Consider the following 14,434-nt stretch of genomic DNA (forward strand, 5'->3'; position numbering starts at 1 on the left):
TCTATCACTTCCATTGTAAGTGCATCATGAAGGATCTAATAATGTTCAGTATCAACAGGAGGAATCATTACAGCAAGAAAAACAGGTTCAATGTTCATTTGGGCTTCTGACTGTTGGTTTAAGACGGGGAATTGTCTTCAATGATCATTTGTTTTCATAGTTGCAGTTTGACGTCCATCATTGTTTTGTGTGCAGTGATGCAAAATTGCACATTTATTGTAAATTACCAATAAAACAAACTTTTAGAGTATCTAATATTCTTTATTTCATAGCATCAGTATAGTGTACAAGTTTCTACACACAATACAGTGATTATATTCAGGTTATACATCATATTAATCATTACATATTCTATTAGATGGTTTTACTTTTTACTACTATGAAGCTTATAGTAAAGCCAATTTCATATACAGTGTATTATGCTCTTATATGAATTTCAAACGGTGTCAGGAAAGAAAAATAAACAAACCAGGAATATGCAGTAGTATCTAGGTAGCACCTTGGTGATATGAGGTTATACAATATGTGATCAAAATCAGCATTATAACGCAATCAGATATACATTATTACTCCTGATCATTTTACAGTGACATTTATAGTTTTTAAGACAGTTTTAAATGTGTTTTTTCTTCTCTACAGCAGCCTTTGTCTTCCATTAGTACAACTAAACTAAACTATCTACAACTTTGAAACCATCAATGAATTAATCTTAACAACTTGTCTCTAAACTTTTTTCTACTTTTTCTGTATTCAGGTGTTTACTTCTCTGTGTTATTTTGGTCTTGTTGTTTCATTCAGTAAAAAATATTATTGAAGACTAAGAATTGTGATTAAGCTAATGATTTATCTTTATCACACTTAATCACTCTAATGTATTCGTAACATATATTTGAACCACTGACCATTTGATCTCTGTAATCTCTCCACAAATTCTTTACGCAAGTTTTCATAATGTGTATAAAATCATAAAGATGAATAAGTAAAGGGTTTTAACTTAGGTTATATAATGCCTACACTTTCACCTGGATTTAAGATGTCTGAACTTCCAGTTTGGCCAGTAACTCCTCTATATCACTACACTTTCGGCTCCTGTTTTTTTCTTTAATATTTCTCAGAATTTTGATGCTGTTCTCTCGATAGTAGGACTGTTGTTGTATCTCTGCTGCCTTCATGTGATATTCTATCGACCTGTTATACTCTTTTAGAGCATGATTTAAGTATTTTGCGTAGTAGTTGTAAATCATTTGTTTGTCTACAGGTTCCAGAGCCTTTTCTAGCAGTTCCTGGTAAATCGCCTCAGCTTTAACAAGGCCCTGATTTGACTTTGCATATATATTAGCGAGGGTTATTTTTATAAGTGCTGAATGAGGATAAAGAGAAGTCACTTCTTTATGGAGACTGATTGCTCTGTGTATTGTATTTTGCTTTATGGGGCTGTTGTGAGTGAAAACTATCCTCCATCTGTAGCAGAGAGCAGCACACCTCTTCAGGAAACGTTGATCTCGATGTTTTGCCAGAGCCTCCTCTGCCAGAGCAATAGCTTCATCAACAGATAATTGGTCTTTGTAAACCCTTAATAACACTTTGATACCACTGTAGCTGCTGACAGGATTCTCCAAAACCTTTCTGGCTAACTCACGTGCTTCATCTTCAATTTCTTCTCCTTTCCTAGCACGCTGCTCAAGGTCGAGAGCAGCAAGGTACAAATTCTCTGGATCCTGTTCCTTGGCCATTCTCATTTGCTGAGTGATGACTCCCTCCACTGCTTTGTCACTGTACTTATAAGCCTTCACTAACCCTATCACATGACTAGTGTGCCACTCCACTATGTCTGGCTGCATCCTGATGGCTCTCTGGAAATAATCTGCAGCCAGCACCTTTTTGTCTTTGCCGAACTTCATCAGGGTCCAGGCTTTTTCAGCGTAGATCTCTGGATGGAGCACGTCCTGGGATGGAGATGGGTGTTCTTTCAGCAGGGTGTCGACGTTTGACAGGTAAGTCTCACTCTGTGTTTGATCTTTCAGGTGATAGTACAGCCAAGCCAGGTTCCCGTAGTTCACCACCAAGCAGGGGCCTTCATCTAAGACAGGGTTTCTCGACTGGCGGAAGGCCTCTGTGGCCTTTTTGAGGAAACACAGGGCGTCTTTTTTCAATTCCAGCTGGTAGTGAATGTATCCCTGCAGGTTGTAAATGTGACCCAGCCAGCTGTTTCCATCATCGTTGCCGATGTCCTCCAGCTTCTCCACAAGACTTAACAGTTTAGACTTGTTGGGGTCGATGTCCCAGGTGAAGTGGCACTGCAGGGCCTTCAGTTTGGCCTCCTGTGTTGACTGACTCTGAGCAGCACTGATAGAGAATTAAAACACATTATCAGTAAATAATATGCTCTGAGTTTGATATGTTTGAATAACCACAGTTCATCTCATGTTGTCAGAAAGGCTAGACTACTCAGAATAAAATTAATCTATGGTGTCATTTACACCAATGTGCCATCCAGGTGGTGGTGTGCATTTTTTACTTTCTGTAAGTAGTTTTCTGTTGGAGTATATCTTACATAAACAGAATATTGTTGCTATAGATATGGCACTTTGTAAATATGGCAATTATCCTACATGATAGATTCCTCTTTCCTTGTCTTTTCTCTTGTGCATTAATACTTATCTTTGCAGTCTTATGTAATAGATATTCAGTTTATATTTCTATTTACTGTTCTTATGACAGAAGGGTACAATTACTTTGTTTAGTTAATGATAGGTATGATATTTTAACTAATTTAACGTTACTGATGAAAAGCCCAGTCATCTGTGTTCAACTGCCATGTCAATCTAAGGCCACTAGGTGTCACTGTTGGTTTACTCAATGAGATTACCCTGTTAAGATTTAGTTTGGTGAGTGTTTATGTCATTGTAGGTTTGGTTAGATATCATTATTTAAATGTTGATTTGATACTTATTCCACTTCAGTTATATTAATGTAATCTCCATAACCAAATCTGTGGTAGTATTTATTAATATTTTGATAAGTTGCCAGTCATTTTGTAACAACGCAGCACGTATGAATGGATCTTGAGCTCTTTCAGCGCTGTCAGGACATTTTTACTTTTAAGTAGCTGAAAGTCAGAGATAATCTAAAAACCCAGCTGACCCCAGTGTCTGACTGAACATGTCACCCTTGATATTCAAAATCAATTCAATATCATTCAAACCTCAAAAACAAAGAGAGACAGAGAGCAGCAGTCACCATCAACTCTCTGAAGATGTTTTTAAATGTTGATGGTACTGTACATGTTGATATCGGTAATATGGAAGACAGAAAAAAGGCAAGAACCCTAAAATATAACACATGGGCGTTAAAATCAAAGGTAAAAGAAGGAAAAGAGTAAATGGATCTCTGCAGCACTGACTGGTAAACCATCGTCGGTACTCTATAAGATCCATAATGTTAACATTTTGAACTCACACTTTAGAATAAGACATTTTATATATTATTTGAACAGCAGAAGCAGCTACTCACCTCATTATCCTGCTGTTTCCTGCTCTGTAGTCCTGTAAATATTAGTCTGAAGCAGCTTTTGAGTTAGCTGTCATACAATCAGTAGCTGTTATCCAATGTCTGCTTTGCTGTGTGTGCTGTGATGTTGATCTTTATAACCTTAAAATGAATTTATTACGGGACACAGTGCAACAACCAATGTTGATATGGCACTTGGCACTTGTTGACTTTCTCTTGGCCTTTGAACGTCTCTTATTTTTAATTGCTCTCTTGCAGCTTCACATTCCTCACTACATCTGATGAGATAACTTAATGCAGATATTCAGTATTGCTTGTACACATATGTTTGTGTAATCTCTTTTTGTTTGATTTTGTGCATTCTGCAGGTACCAATGAAGCCCTCATCCAATGATGCAGTGGTAATATACTTATTTATTTTCTATTGATGCCAGTTGTTTTAAGGACCGACAGTGTTGCATTAGCTTCAAGAAATAATGTTTCATACTGAGCATTAGATCCTTCATAATGTTTACAATGGAAGTGATGAAGGACTAAATCCACAGTCCTCCTCCTGTGTAAACATGTATTTAAATATGATGAGTGATGAGTTTCTGTTATTCAGGAAGTCAGTCAGTAAGTTTCTGTTGCTGGGAAATGAAACTTAGTCATTTCAAATGGATATCTGACACATTTACAGTGTTTTAGCGTTAGATTCCCTCTTAGTGTTTCCTGTTGAGCTGTGGTGGAAGTATAGTAACAAAAAGACTTTGCCACTAAAAACACTGTAACGTTGAAACATAGAAGATGAAGATTTGACTCATTTGGACGCTGAAGCTTCATATTAGCTTCAGATCAACCACGGACTGTGGATTTAGTCCTCCATCATTTCCATTGTAAATGCATTATGAAGGATCTTCTAATGGTCAGTATGAACAAGAGGAATAATTACAGCAAGAAAAACAGGTTCAATGTTCATTTGGGCTCCTGACTGTTGTTTTAAGACAGTATTGGAGAATTGTAAATGCATCCTTCAATGTTGGCAACAGGTTTACATAGTTGTATTTTGACACCATCAGTATTTTGTGTGCAGAGCTGCAAAGCTATGTAGAGAACATGAATTTCTTGTAAATTAACCACCGAAACAAACATAAACAATATTTTATAGTGTTTATTTAATAATATCAGTATAGTGTACAAATGTCCACACCACAATCCATTCTTCTTCATGATTATATTCAGGTTATAAATCATATTAATCATTATGTTTCCTACTGGTTTTACCTTTTACTACTGCAAAGTTTACAGCAAAGCAAATTTTATATAAAGTATATTATGCTCTTCTATGAATTTCAAATACAGTGCTAAGAAAAACATCAACAAACCAGGAATAAAGTCAGCTCCATATATATGAGTCCAGGTGTTAAAATACAATATGTTATCAAAATCTATCAGTAATGTAATCAGATATACATTATTACTGCTGATCATTTTATAGTGCACATTTATAGTTTTTCCAGACAGTTTTAATGTGTTTTTTCTTCTTTCCAGCAGCCTTTGTCTTTCATTTGTCCTACTAAACTAAACTGGCTACTTCTATGTGTTATTCTGTTCCTGTCATTTCATTCAGTAAATAAAATAAGACAGAGAACAACTCTCCAAGCTGGGTTAGGGTTACACAGGACAAATGTGACTTTTTCTCATAACTGCAAAAAAAATTTAAGTAGTATTGTTTCTATAACTTCCACACATCTTTTCTTTGTGTTTTCTAATGTGTGTAAAATCAGACTAATGAATATGTACAGACATTTTAGGTAATGGAATACCTACAGTTTCACTTGGATCTAGGATTTTCTAGACTGCCAGGTGGGCCAGAAACTCCTTTTGATTTTGATTCACTCTTTTTGATTTTGATTCACATTTGACTCCTGTTTCTTTATTGAAGATTCCTCAGAAATCTGATGCTGTCCTCTCGAAAACTGGTTTCTTGGTATATCTTTGCTGCCATTCTGTGATATTTTATCGCCCTGTTCAAGTCTCCTAGATCATTTAAGTATGTTGCATAGTAATTATAAAGCATCTGTTTTTCTGCAGGTTCCAGATCGATTTCAAGCAGCTCCTGGTAAGTCTGATCAGCTTCGACCTGGCCATGATCTGACTTTGCGTATATGTTTGCAAGGGCTATTTTCTTCACAAGTGATGATGGTGAATGAGGGTAAAGAGAAATCACTTCTTTATGGAGACTGATTGCTCTTTGTATTGTGTTTTCATTTCTGCGCCATTCATAATCGATCTTCCATTTGTAGCAGAGAGCAGCACACCACTTCAGGTAGCGTACATCTGGATGTTTCTCCAGAGCCTCTTCTGCCAGAGCAATAGCTTTATCAACAGATATGTGTTTACTGTAAACCCATAATAACACTTTGATACCACTGTAGCTGCTGACAGGATTCTCCAAAACCTTTCTGGCTAACTCACGTGCTTCATCTTTAATTCTTTCTCTTCTCAGTGCACGCTGCTCAAGTTCGAGAGCAGCAAGGTACAAATTCTCTGGATCCTGTTCTTTGGTCATTCTCATTTTCTCCAGGATCTCTTCCTCCAGTGGTGTTTCGCCATACTTATGAGCCTTCACCAACGCTATCACATAGCTGGTGTGCCACTCCACCATGTCTGGCTGCATCCTGGTGGCTTTCAGGAAGTAACCTGCAGCCATCAGCTTTTTGTCTTTGCCGAACTTCATCAGGGTCCAAGCTTTTTCAGCGTAGATCTCTGGATGGAGCACGTCCTGGGATGGAGATGGATATTTTTTCAGCAGGGTGTCGACCTTTGACAGGTAAGTCTGACTCTCTGCTTGTTCTCCCAGCTTGTGGTGCAGCCAAGCCAGGTTCCCGTAGTTCACCACCAACCAGGGACCTTCATCTGAGCCGGTGTTTCTCAATCGACAGAAGGCCTCTGTTGCTTTGCTGAAGAAACGCTGAGCGTCTTCAGTGACGCCCAGCTGGCAGTGAATGTATCCCTGCAGGTTGTAAATGTGACCCAGCCAGCTGTTTCCCTCGTCGGTGCCAATGTCCTCCAGTTTGTCCTTAATACGGTAAAATTTGCTGTTCTGGTTGATGTCCCAGGTGAAGTGGCACTGCAGGGCCTTCAGTTTGGCCTCCAGTGTTGACTGACTCTCAGCAGCACTAATAAGAGAATAAAAACAAATTTATATTAGAGCACATCTTCAGCATGTTGTTTATCTGTAAACCGAATATTGTTGTTCTAAATACAGCACTTGGAAATTGTCATCCCACATGGTAGATTCCTCTTTCTGTCTTTTTTCATGTGCATTAATACTTGTCTTTACACAGTAGATATTCAGTTTATATTGCTATTGACTGCTCTAAGGAATAAAGAAGGGTGCAGTTATTTGTTTAGTTATGTAAGTTAGTAATGATAGGTATGGGATTTTAGTTAATTGAGTGTCAAGAAATGAAGAAATGGAGCAAAGAGCATTGATTGGAAAGGAAAGGAAGAAGTGACTGACTGGAGGAATGGATGACAAAATAAGTTTAAGAGGAGAGAAAGGGCTGATCAGTTATAATAATATCCTATAAAGTAAAAGAATAATTAAGATTATTTTTCATGAACTGCAGCAGCTAATCCATTCATTTTCTGCAGTTTATTAACTTTACTAACTTTATTAACAGAGGATCTGTCAGTAATTATTGATTGGGATTGTTTGCAATAAAGCAACTCTTATAGATGAATCCTGAGCTCTCTCAGCACTGTCAGGACATTTTTATTTTTAGTGGTTGAAAGTCAGTCATAAAACAACCAAATCATACCCACTTAACAATGTCTGATTGAAGATTTTGCCTTTGATATTCAATATTAATTCAATATTAATTCAATATCATTCAAGCCTGAAAAGCAGAGAGCAAGAAAGAGCTATCAGGATACATTAATAATTTCACTCTGTTTGTAAATCCTGATGGTCCGTGTTGAAAGGTAATATAGAAGATAGAAAAAAACAACATAATAAAGGGGGTTTTAAATTAAGATGGCAAAATAATTAAAAGAGTAATTGTAACAAGATAAACAAAAGTAAAGGAGGACTCTGCAACACTAACTGATAATAAAAATGTTAATATTTTTGTTTCTCTAAAATAAGATATTTTATATATTATTTGAACTCCAGAAGCAGCTACTCACCTCATTATCCTGCTGTTTCTGTAAATATTAGTCTGAAGCAGCTTTTGGGTTCTCTGGCATACAATCAGTTGATATTATCCAACTTCTGCTTTGCTGTGTCTCCTGTGATGTTGAGCTATATATTCATAAAATAAATTAATTATAGGGCACAGTGCACTAATCTGTGTTGATCTGGCACTTGCTGACTGTGTCTTGGCCTTTGATCATCTTTTATTTTTAATTGCCATACTCAAAACTGTCCTTTAATTCTGCAGCCTCACATTCCTCACCATATCTGATTAGATAATGCAGATAACCAGTATCAGATTGCCTGTAGACATAGGTAATGTGTTTATGAAATCTCATTGTTTCATTTTGTGAATGAAGCACTGATGGAGAATAAAAACGACTAATATTATAACATATCATCAGCATGTAAATATAATACGCTGTGTTTCAGAGTAGCTATCTCCTTCTCCCTTACCATGTTTTCTTGTTGTTTCCCCTCCCTTGTGTTCCTGTTTATTTCTGTCTATCTCTTTATGTGATGTGGGTTCATCTCATATTGTCAGAAAGGGTAGATCTAGATCTATGATAATTTCCACCAATGTGCCATCCAGGTGGTAGTGTGCATTTTTAACCTTCTCTAAGTAGTTTTGTGTTTATTTTTCTTTGGAGTGTTTATCTGTCATGTAAACAGAATATTGCGCTCTGTAATTATGGTACTCATTGTAGAGGCAGATATGTGTGTATCATGAGTGAAATGAGGAAAACACCAGAAGGGGCAAAAGGTCAGTTTGAAGATGTCGCAACAGGCCTTACCATGTTGTTTTCATCAACTCTTTGTAAGGAGTTGTTTTTCACCATGTTTAATATTCCAAATGAGATCTGGTCACCATCACTTATGAATAGAATTCCAGGAAACCGAATATTAGCCTGAACGTGCCAGGTTAAGCTGACCTGGTGCATACACGACACCCACACGCTGACGATAGTATAAAGAGTCTGAAAGGGCGTGCCTCGGGGCTGTTTTGCTGTTTGTACTGTTTTGCTGTGTTATCTCTCATTGATGAGTGCAGTGTTTGAGAGTCTTCAATAATGATACCAGTTGGCTGTTCGATGACTTCTGTTCTCCGTCTCATACTTTAAGGTTACTGAAGTTAAGTAATCGAGTAATTCAACTATATCATCCCACATGGTAGATTCCTCTTTCTTTGTCTTTTCTCTTGTGCTTTAATACTTATCTTTAAAGCGATACCCTATCAGCTGCCATGTCAGGCTAAAGCCACTAGGTGTCACTGTTGGTTTCCTTAATGAGATTACCCTGTTAAAACTTGGAGTATGGAGTACTGAAAGTCAGGTTTTGGGGGATGTAATTATTTAAATGTTTATTTGATACTTATTCCACTTTGGTTATTTTAACTGAATCTCCATAACGATAACTGGGGAGGTATTTGTTAATATTTTGATAGGTAGCCAGTCATGTTGTAATAAAGCAGCTCTTGAATGAGTCCTCTTTCAGTGCCGTCAGGTCATTTTTTATTTTAAGTAGCTGAAAGTCTGAGATAATCCAAAAACCCAATTTAACCCAATGTCTGATTCAAGATTTTGTCCTTTATATTGAAAATCAAATCAATATCATTCAAGCCTTAGGAGCAAAGAGAGAGATAAAGAGCTGGCACCGAATCTCTGAAGATGTTAATAATTTCTCTCTATTGTTTAAATCCTGATGGTTCATGTTTACAGGTCATATGTAAGACAGAAAAAAGCAAGAAATCTGATATATAATAATAATGTTTTTGTATTAAAGGTAAATGGAACAAGAGTAACAACAGTAAGGAAGGACTGCAGCACTGACTGATAATAAAAACATTGCCATTCAGGTAAGATAATTCTTTTTTAGTCCCACAATGGAGAAATTTGCGATGTTATAGCAGCAAAGTGGATAGCAAAAATAGACAAGCATCAATACAGAATAAAGAACAATGAATAATAAGTAAAAACAAACAATATAAACAATAGGAAATTCAAAAAATAGTAACAATATGTTGAGAGAAATATTGGTGTAATGATAATATACCTGAGTTTGATATTGTTGCACATATTTTAAAGAGAGAAAAAGGTGGACTTGTAATATCCATCTTTTAATAATTTGGGCTCTAACACTTTAAAATAAGACATTTTATATATAATTTGAAGTACAGAAGCAGCTACTCACCTCATTATCCTGCTGTTTCCTGCTTCCAGTAGTTCTGTAAATATTAGTCTGAAGCAGCTTTTGGGTTGGCTGTCATAAAATCAGTTGATACTATCCAACTTCTGCTTTACTGTGTCTGCTGTGATGTTAAGCTTAATATATATATACTGGTTCAGAAATAAGTTCTGGAGGCGGGGCGACGCCAACAGACGTCAGTTCGCTGCAGAAAGTTGCAAACCTGCAGAAACTCCTTCATTAAGGTACAGAGAGACAAGAGGAAAGAGGAGAGTTAATGATTCCTCCTGTTCATACTGATCATTAGAAGATCCCGTCATAATGCACTTACAATGGAAGTGATGGGGGACTAAATCCACAGTCTTCCTTCTGTGTAAAAAATGTATTTAAAAGTTGATCTGAAACTAATATGAAGCTTCAGACGTTCAAATGAGTCAAATCAAATAGATATCTTTCAATGTTACTGTTGTTTGGTACATTTGGTGCCAAAGTCTTTTTGTTACTATACTTCCACCACAGCTCAACAGGTAAACACTAAGAGGGAATTTGACAGCCCCTTCCTTTCAGCTGAACATATAAACAATTTATGTGTAAACGTCCTGCGATTAAAATCCTACTTCAGTAAAAGTAGAGACATATTATCATCTAAATCTACTATTTGACTGTGACTGATATATTAAATCCAAGTAGTTACTTATTTATTTGAAACCATGTGAAGAGGTTTCTTTGATGGATCTAAAAATTACTCATAGAAGTCTGAAACAGGACAAGGAGACCCAAATACACACTGCTTTTTTTTGTAAAGGGCCACAAACCAAATATATTTGGGAACAACTGGTTGAATCTTTAACAATGCTCTGTAATTTATTAGCTTATCGTTATAATACTTCATGTAAAATGTTCATCCAGTGAAGTAGAAAGTCCAATATTTCACTCTGACATGTAGTGGGGTGGAAGTATAAAGTAGCATCAAATGGAAATAGTCAAGTAAAGTACCTCAAAACACTGTGGATTAACCCTCCTGCTGTCTTTGAGTCAAGGAAGGAAGGGTGGGAGGAAGAAGGAAGGAAGGAAGGAAAGGAGGAAGGGAGGGAAAAAGGAAGGAAGGAAAGGAGGAAGGAAAGGAGGGAAAAAGGAAGGAAGGAAGGAGGAAGGGAAGGAGGAAGGAAAGAAGGAAGGGAGGAAGGAGGGAGGGAGGGAGGAAGACGGAAGGAAGGAAAGGAGGGAAGGAAGAACGAAGGAAAAGAGGGAGAAAAGAAAGAGAAGGAGGGAGGGGGGGAGGAAAGAGAAGGAGGGAGGGGGGAGGAAAGAGAAGGAGGGAGGGAGGAAGGAAAGAAGGGAGGGAGGAAGGAAAGAGAGAAGTATGAAGGAAAGGAGGGAGGGAGGAAGGAAAGGAGGAAGGAAGGAAATAAAGAGAAGGAGGGAACGAAGAAGGAAGGAAGAGAGGGAGGAAAGAAAGAGAGAAGGAGAGAAGGAAGAAGGAAGGGAGGGAGGAAAGAAGGAACAGTCAAAATGGACAAGATCAATTTGACCTGGGAGGACGACAGAAGGATTAAATTAGGAGACATTTGGATCTCCACTAATAAGTTATTAATAAAGCGTGGAGCCACCAGTGAGATCAGAATCTGTTAATATTGGTTAAAAAGTGACAGAAGTTAATATCACCAAAAGACTAAAGGTAGCAGACTAAAGATTTGGGTTTGGGTGCGGTCTTGATAGGAAGTGATGTCCCACATTCTTATAGAGGAAATGGAGAAAATTGCTCACTGCTGATAAAATGTGGGTGGATGTGATCTGTAATAACTTGTTTATCTTCCTTAAAGCAGCACAGGGGACCTACCAATTATATTTTAAAAAATCAACCCTCACACTGCTTCTTCGTCCAGGTCATCTGGTCCGGACATTTGACAAAACCTTTAACCTAAACCTCCCTCCTTCCCTCTTTCCTCCCTCCCTCCTACCTTCCTTCCTTCCATCTTTCCTCCCCTCCTTTCCTTCCTTCTTCCTCCCTTCCATTTCTTCCTTCCTCCTTCCTTCTGTCTTCCTCCCTTCCATCCTTCCCCCCTCCCTTCCTTCCTTCCTTCTTCCTCCCTTCCATCCTTCCTTCGTCCGTCCTTCCTTCCTCCCTCCCTCCTTTCCTTCCTTCTTCCTCTCTTCCATCCTTCCTCCCTCCCTCCCTCCTTCCTTTCCTTCCTTCTTCCTCCCTTCCATCCTTCCTTCCTCCCTCCTTTCCGTCCTTCCTTCTTCCTCCCTTCCATCCTTCCTTCCTCCCTCCTTTCCTTCCTTGACTCGAGGACAACAGGAGGGTTAAGGAAAGAAAATCACAATAATTGAAATATAAAATCGCAATACTCGTTTAATCAGAGTCGCAATTTAAATCGAAACGGGACCCAAAAGTCGTTAGAGAATCGAATCGGCACAAAAGCATATCGGCCCAGCCCTATGATAAAGTGGCATCTTTGTAAGGTTTGTATAGTTTCAACACCTGTCTGACCACTGCTGCATTTATATTTTAGGGAAGTTTGGAGGTGACACTTTTGGTTTCATATCTGTAATGATGGGGAACCTCATTCTGTTGCCAACCCTACTTACACGATATGCTTTTGGTGGAAAGCATTACTCCTGTAGTGATGTTTTCAGCGTCATCCGGTTGCATTGATGCATTATAAGACAATCAGTCCTTTGTATGTCACGTCAGATCATTTGCATTCTTGTACTTTTATATGGTCAAGCACTACCTGATTTTAATCTGATCATCTAAAAAAGTTGATGCCAGGTGTAAAGGCCATTAATCCAGGGTAGTGACCTTTAGAGGAGCAGGTACTCAAACTTACAAAGAGGTACATGAAGCAAGATTTCAAAACACTAACATAATCTAAAGCACCAGCTGTTTAATTATAGAAACAGAATGTGGTGTTTGTACAACAAACGACATCAAGCTACAGTGCTGCTTGCAAACACTTTTACTATTTTGTGTGTGTGTGTGTTCTGTTAGCACGCATTAATTATTCTAATTATTACTCTGCAGGCTCAACGAGCCAAGAGACCTGAGAACCATGACGACCATCGTGTGGTTCATAAACTCAGAAGGCCAGGGTTTGGTTATTGTTTGGTTAAATGAATGGCAGGATCAGCCCAAGGTCTCCAGTGTTTTATCTGAATGACTCAGTTTATAATGTTTCACTAGGCAAAAATGTTAAAGGGGCAAAGCAAGGCACATTTATTTGGATAGCATTTCTACATCAAGGAAATTCAAAGTTCAAAACAGGCAAAGGGGAAAATGCTTCGACAGAGACAAGAACAAATTCAAAGCAGAAAAAATGTCTCTTCACCAAAATACAAACAAATGAAAGTGGCACATCGTAGCAGAGTGGATGTTTCCTATGATTTTTTAAACCTTGAAGGTGTGCTGACTAGAGGTACAAGTAGGGGGAAAATACTATATATATATATATATATATATATATATATATATATATATATATATATATATATATATACTGTATATATCAGAAAACATTTTTTTTGTTCTAATTTTGGTTGGGAAAAAATATATTCAAGACATATACATAGACCTACATTCACTAACAAAGACCACGCCAACTAAGATATGAGTTTAAGTATTTATTATGTGGAAGGAAAAAGGGTTGAGGGGTAGGGATGAGGGGTGAGGGTTGATTGAATGTAGAGGTTAGGGTCGTGTTCATTCAGTGACCTCTCCATTTCAGCCAAAACGTTCTGAAACCGGCGTGTTGCTTGGAGCTGTTAAATATAGATATCAGAATCTTTTTCTTACTTTTGCAGAAACAAAGTTTGAAATTTAAATGAATTATGAAACAGCAGTCATGTACATGTTGCTCCTAACTTGTGTTGGTATGACTTTTCTTCCGGGTAGAGTTTAGCAGGGTGATGAAAACCAGACTAAACCAGTTTCTGCATTTCTTCATCACAGGATGCATCACATACAACCTTTGCTTGGTGCTCCGTGGCTGGGCATGACCGCTTCCTTCAGGGCCTTCAACTGGGGCTTGTCCCTCCAGTGAAGTATTGGTTTGGAGTAACGCAAGGCAAGGCAGTTTTATTTATATAGCGCCTTTCATACACAATGGCAACTCAATGTGCTTTACATAAAACAGAAAAACAGAAAAACATGCAATTTGAGAAACATTAAAACATACAATTAACCCCCCCCACCCCCCATAATAAAAGCAAAGTACAGAAAAATAGAAAGAGAGAAATAAAATGCTAGAATAGAGCATTAAATATAAGATTGTAGCATAAAATAATAAATTATCTTTAAAATCATTAAAAGGACATAGAGTGCAAATGAAAGATTAAAATGTAAAGTGCTTTAAAAGAGCTTAATCACAAAATCACAAGTGTTTTTAACCTGGATTTAAAAATGTTCACAGTTGGGGCAGCACTCCATCGACTTCTATGTGTGTTGTCTTTGCCTTCTTCATGCTGAGGGTCTCTTGATCTTGTTTCAATCTTGTGATCACCTTTTCACCTTTATAGGATTGTTGTTTATATCATTGAGATGACGTGCAAATGAGCGAA

At 37.6% G+C, this 14,434-nt stretch overlaps 1 protein-coding gene and 1 pseudogene across 1 annotated transcript; both read right to left on the reverse strand.

Annotated features, from left to right (window-relative positions):
- Window positions 1-1,028: 1,028 nt before the first annotated feature.
- Window positions 1,029-3,518, reverse strand: LOC128362341 (interferon-induced protein with tetratricopeptide repeats 5-like). Its single transcript, XM_053323083.1, has 2 exons — window positions 3,514-3,518; window positions 1,029-2,346 (listed from the first exon to the last, which is right to left on the reverse strand). The coding sequence occupies exons 1-2, from the start codon at window positions 3,516-3,518 to the stop codon at window positions 1,029-1,031; spliced, it is 1,323 nt and encodes a 440-aa protein (XP_053179058.1).
- Window positions 3,519-5,404: 1,886 nt separating this feature from the next.
- On the reverse strand, window positions 5,405-9,947 carry LOC128362061 (interferon-induced protein with tetratricopeptide repeats 2-like; annotated as a pseudogene).
- Between the last annotated feature and the right edge of the window lie 4,487 nt (window positions 9,948-14,434).

The sequence above is a fragment of the Scomber japonicus genome, chromosome 7 (genome assembly GCF_027409825.1).
Source record: "Scomber japonicus isolate fScoJap1 chromosome 7, fScoJap1.pri, whole genome shotgun sequence".
Taxonomy (NCBI): Eukaryota; Metazoa; Chordata; class Actinopteri; order Scombriformes; family Scombridae; genus Scomber; species Scomber japonicus.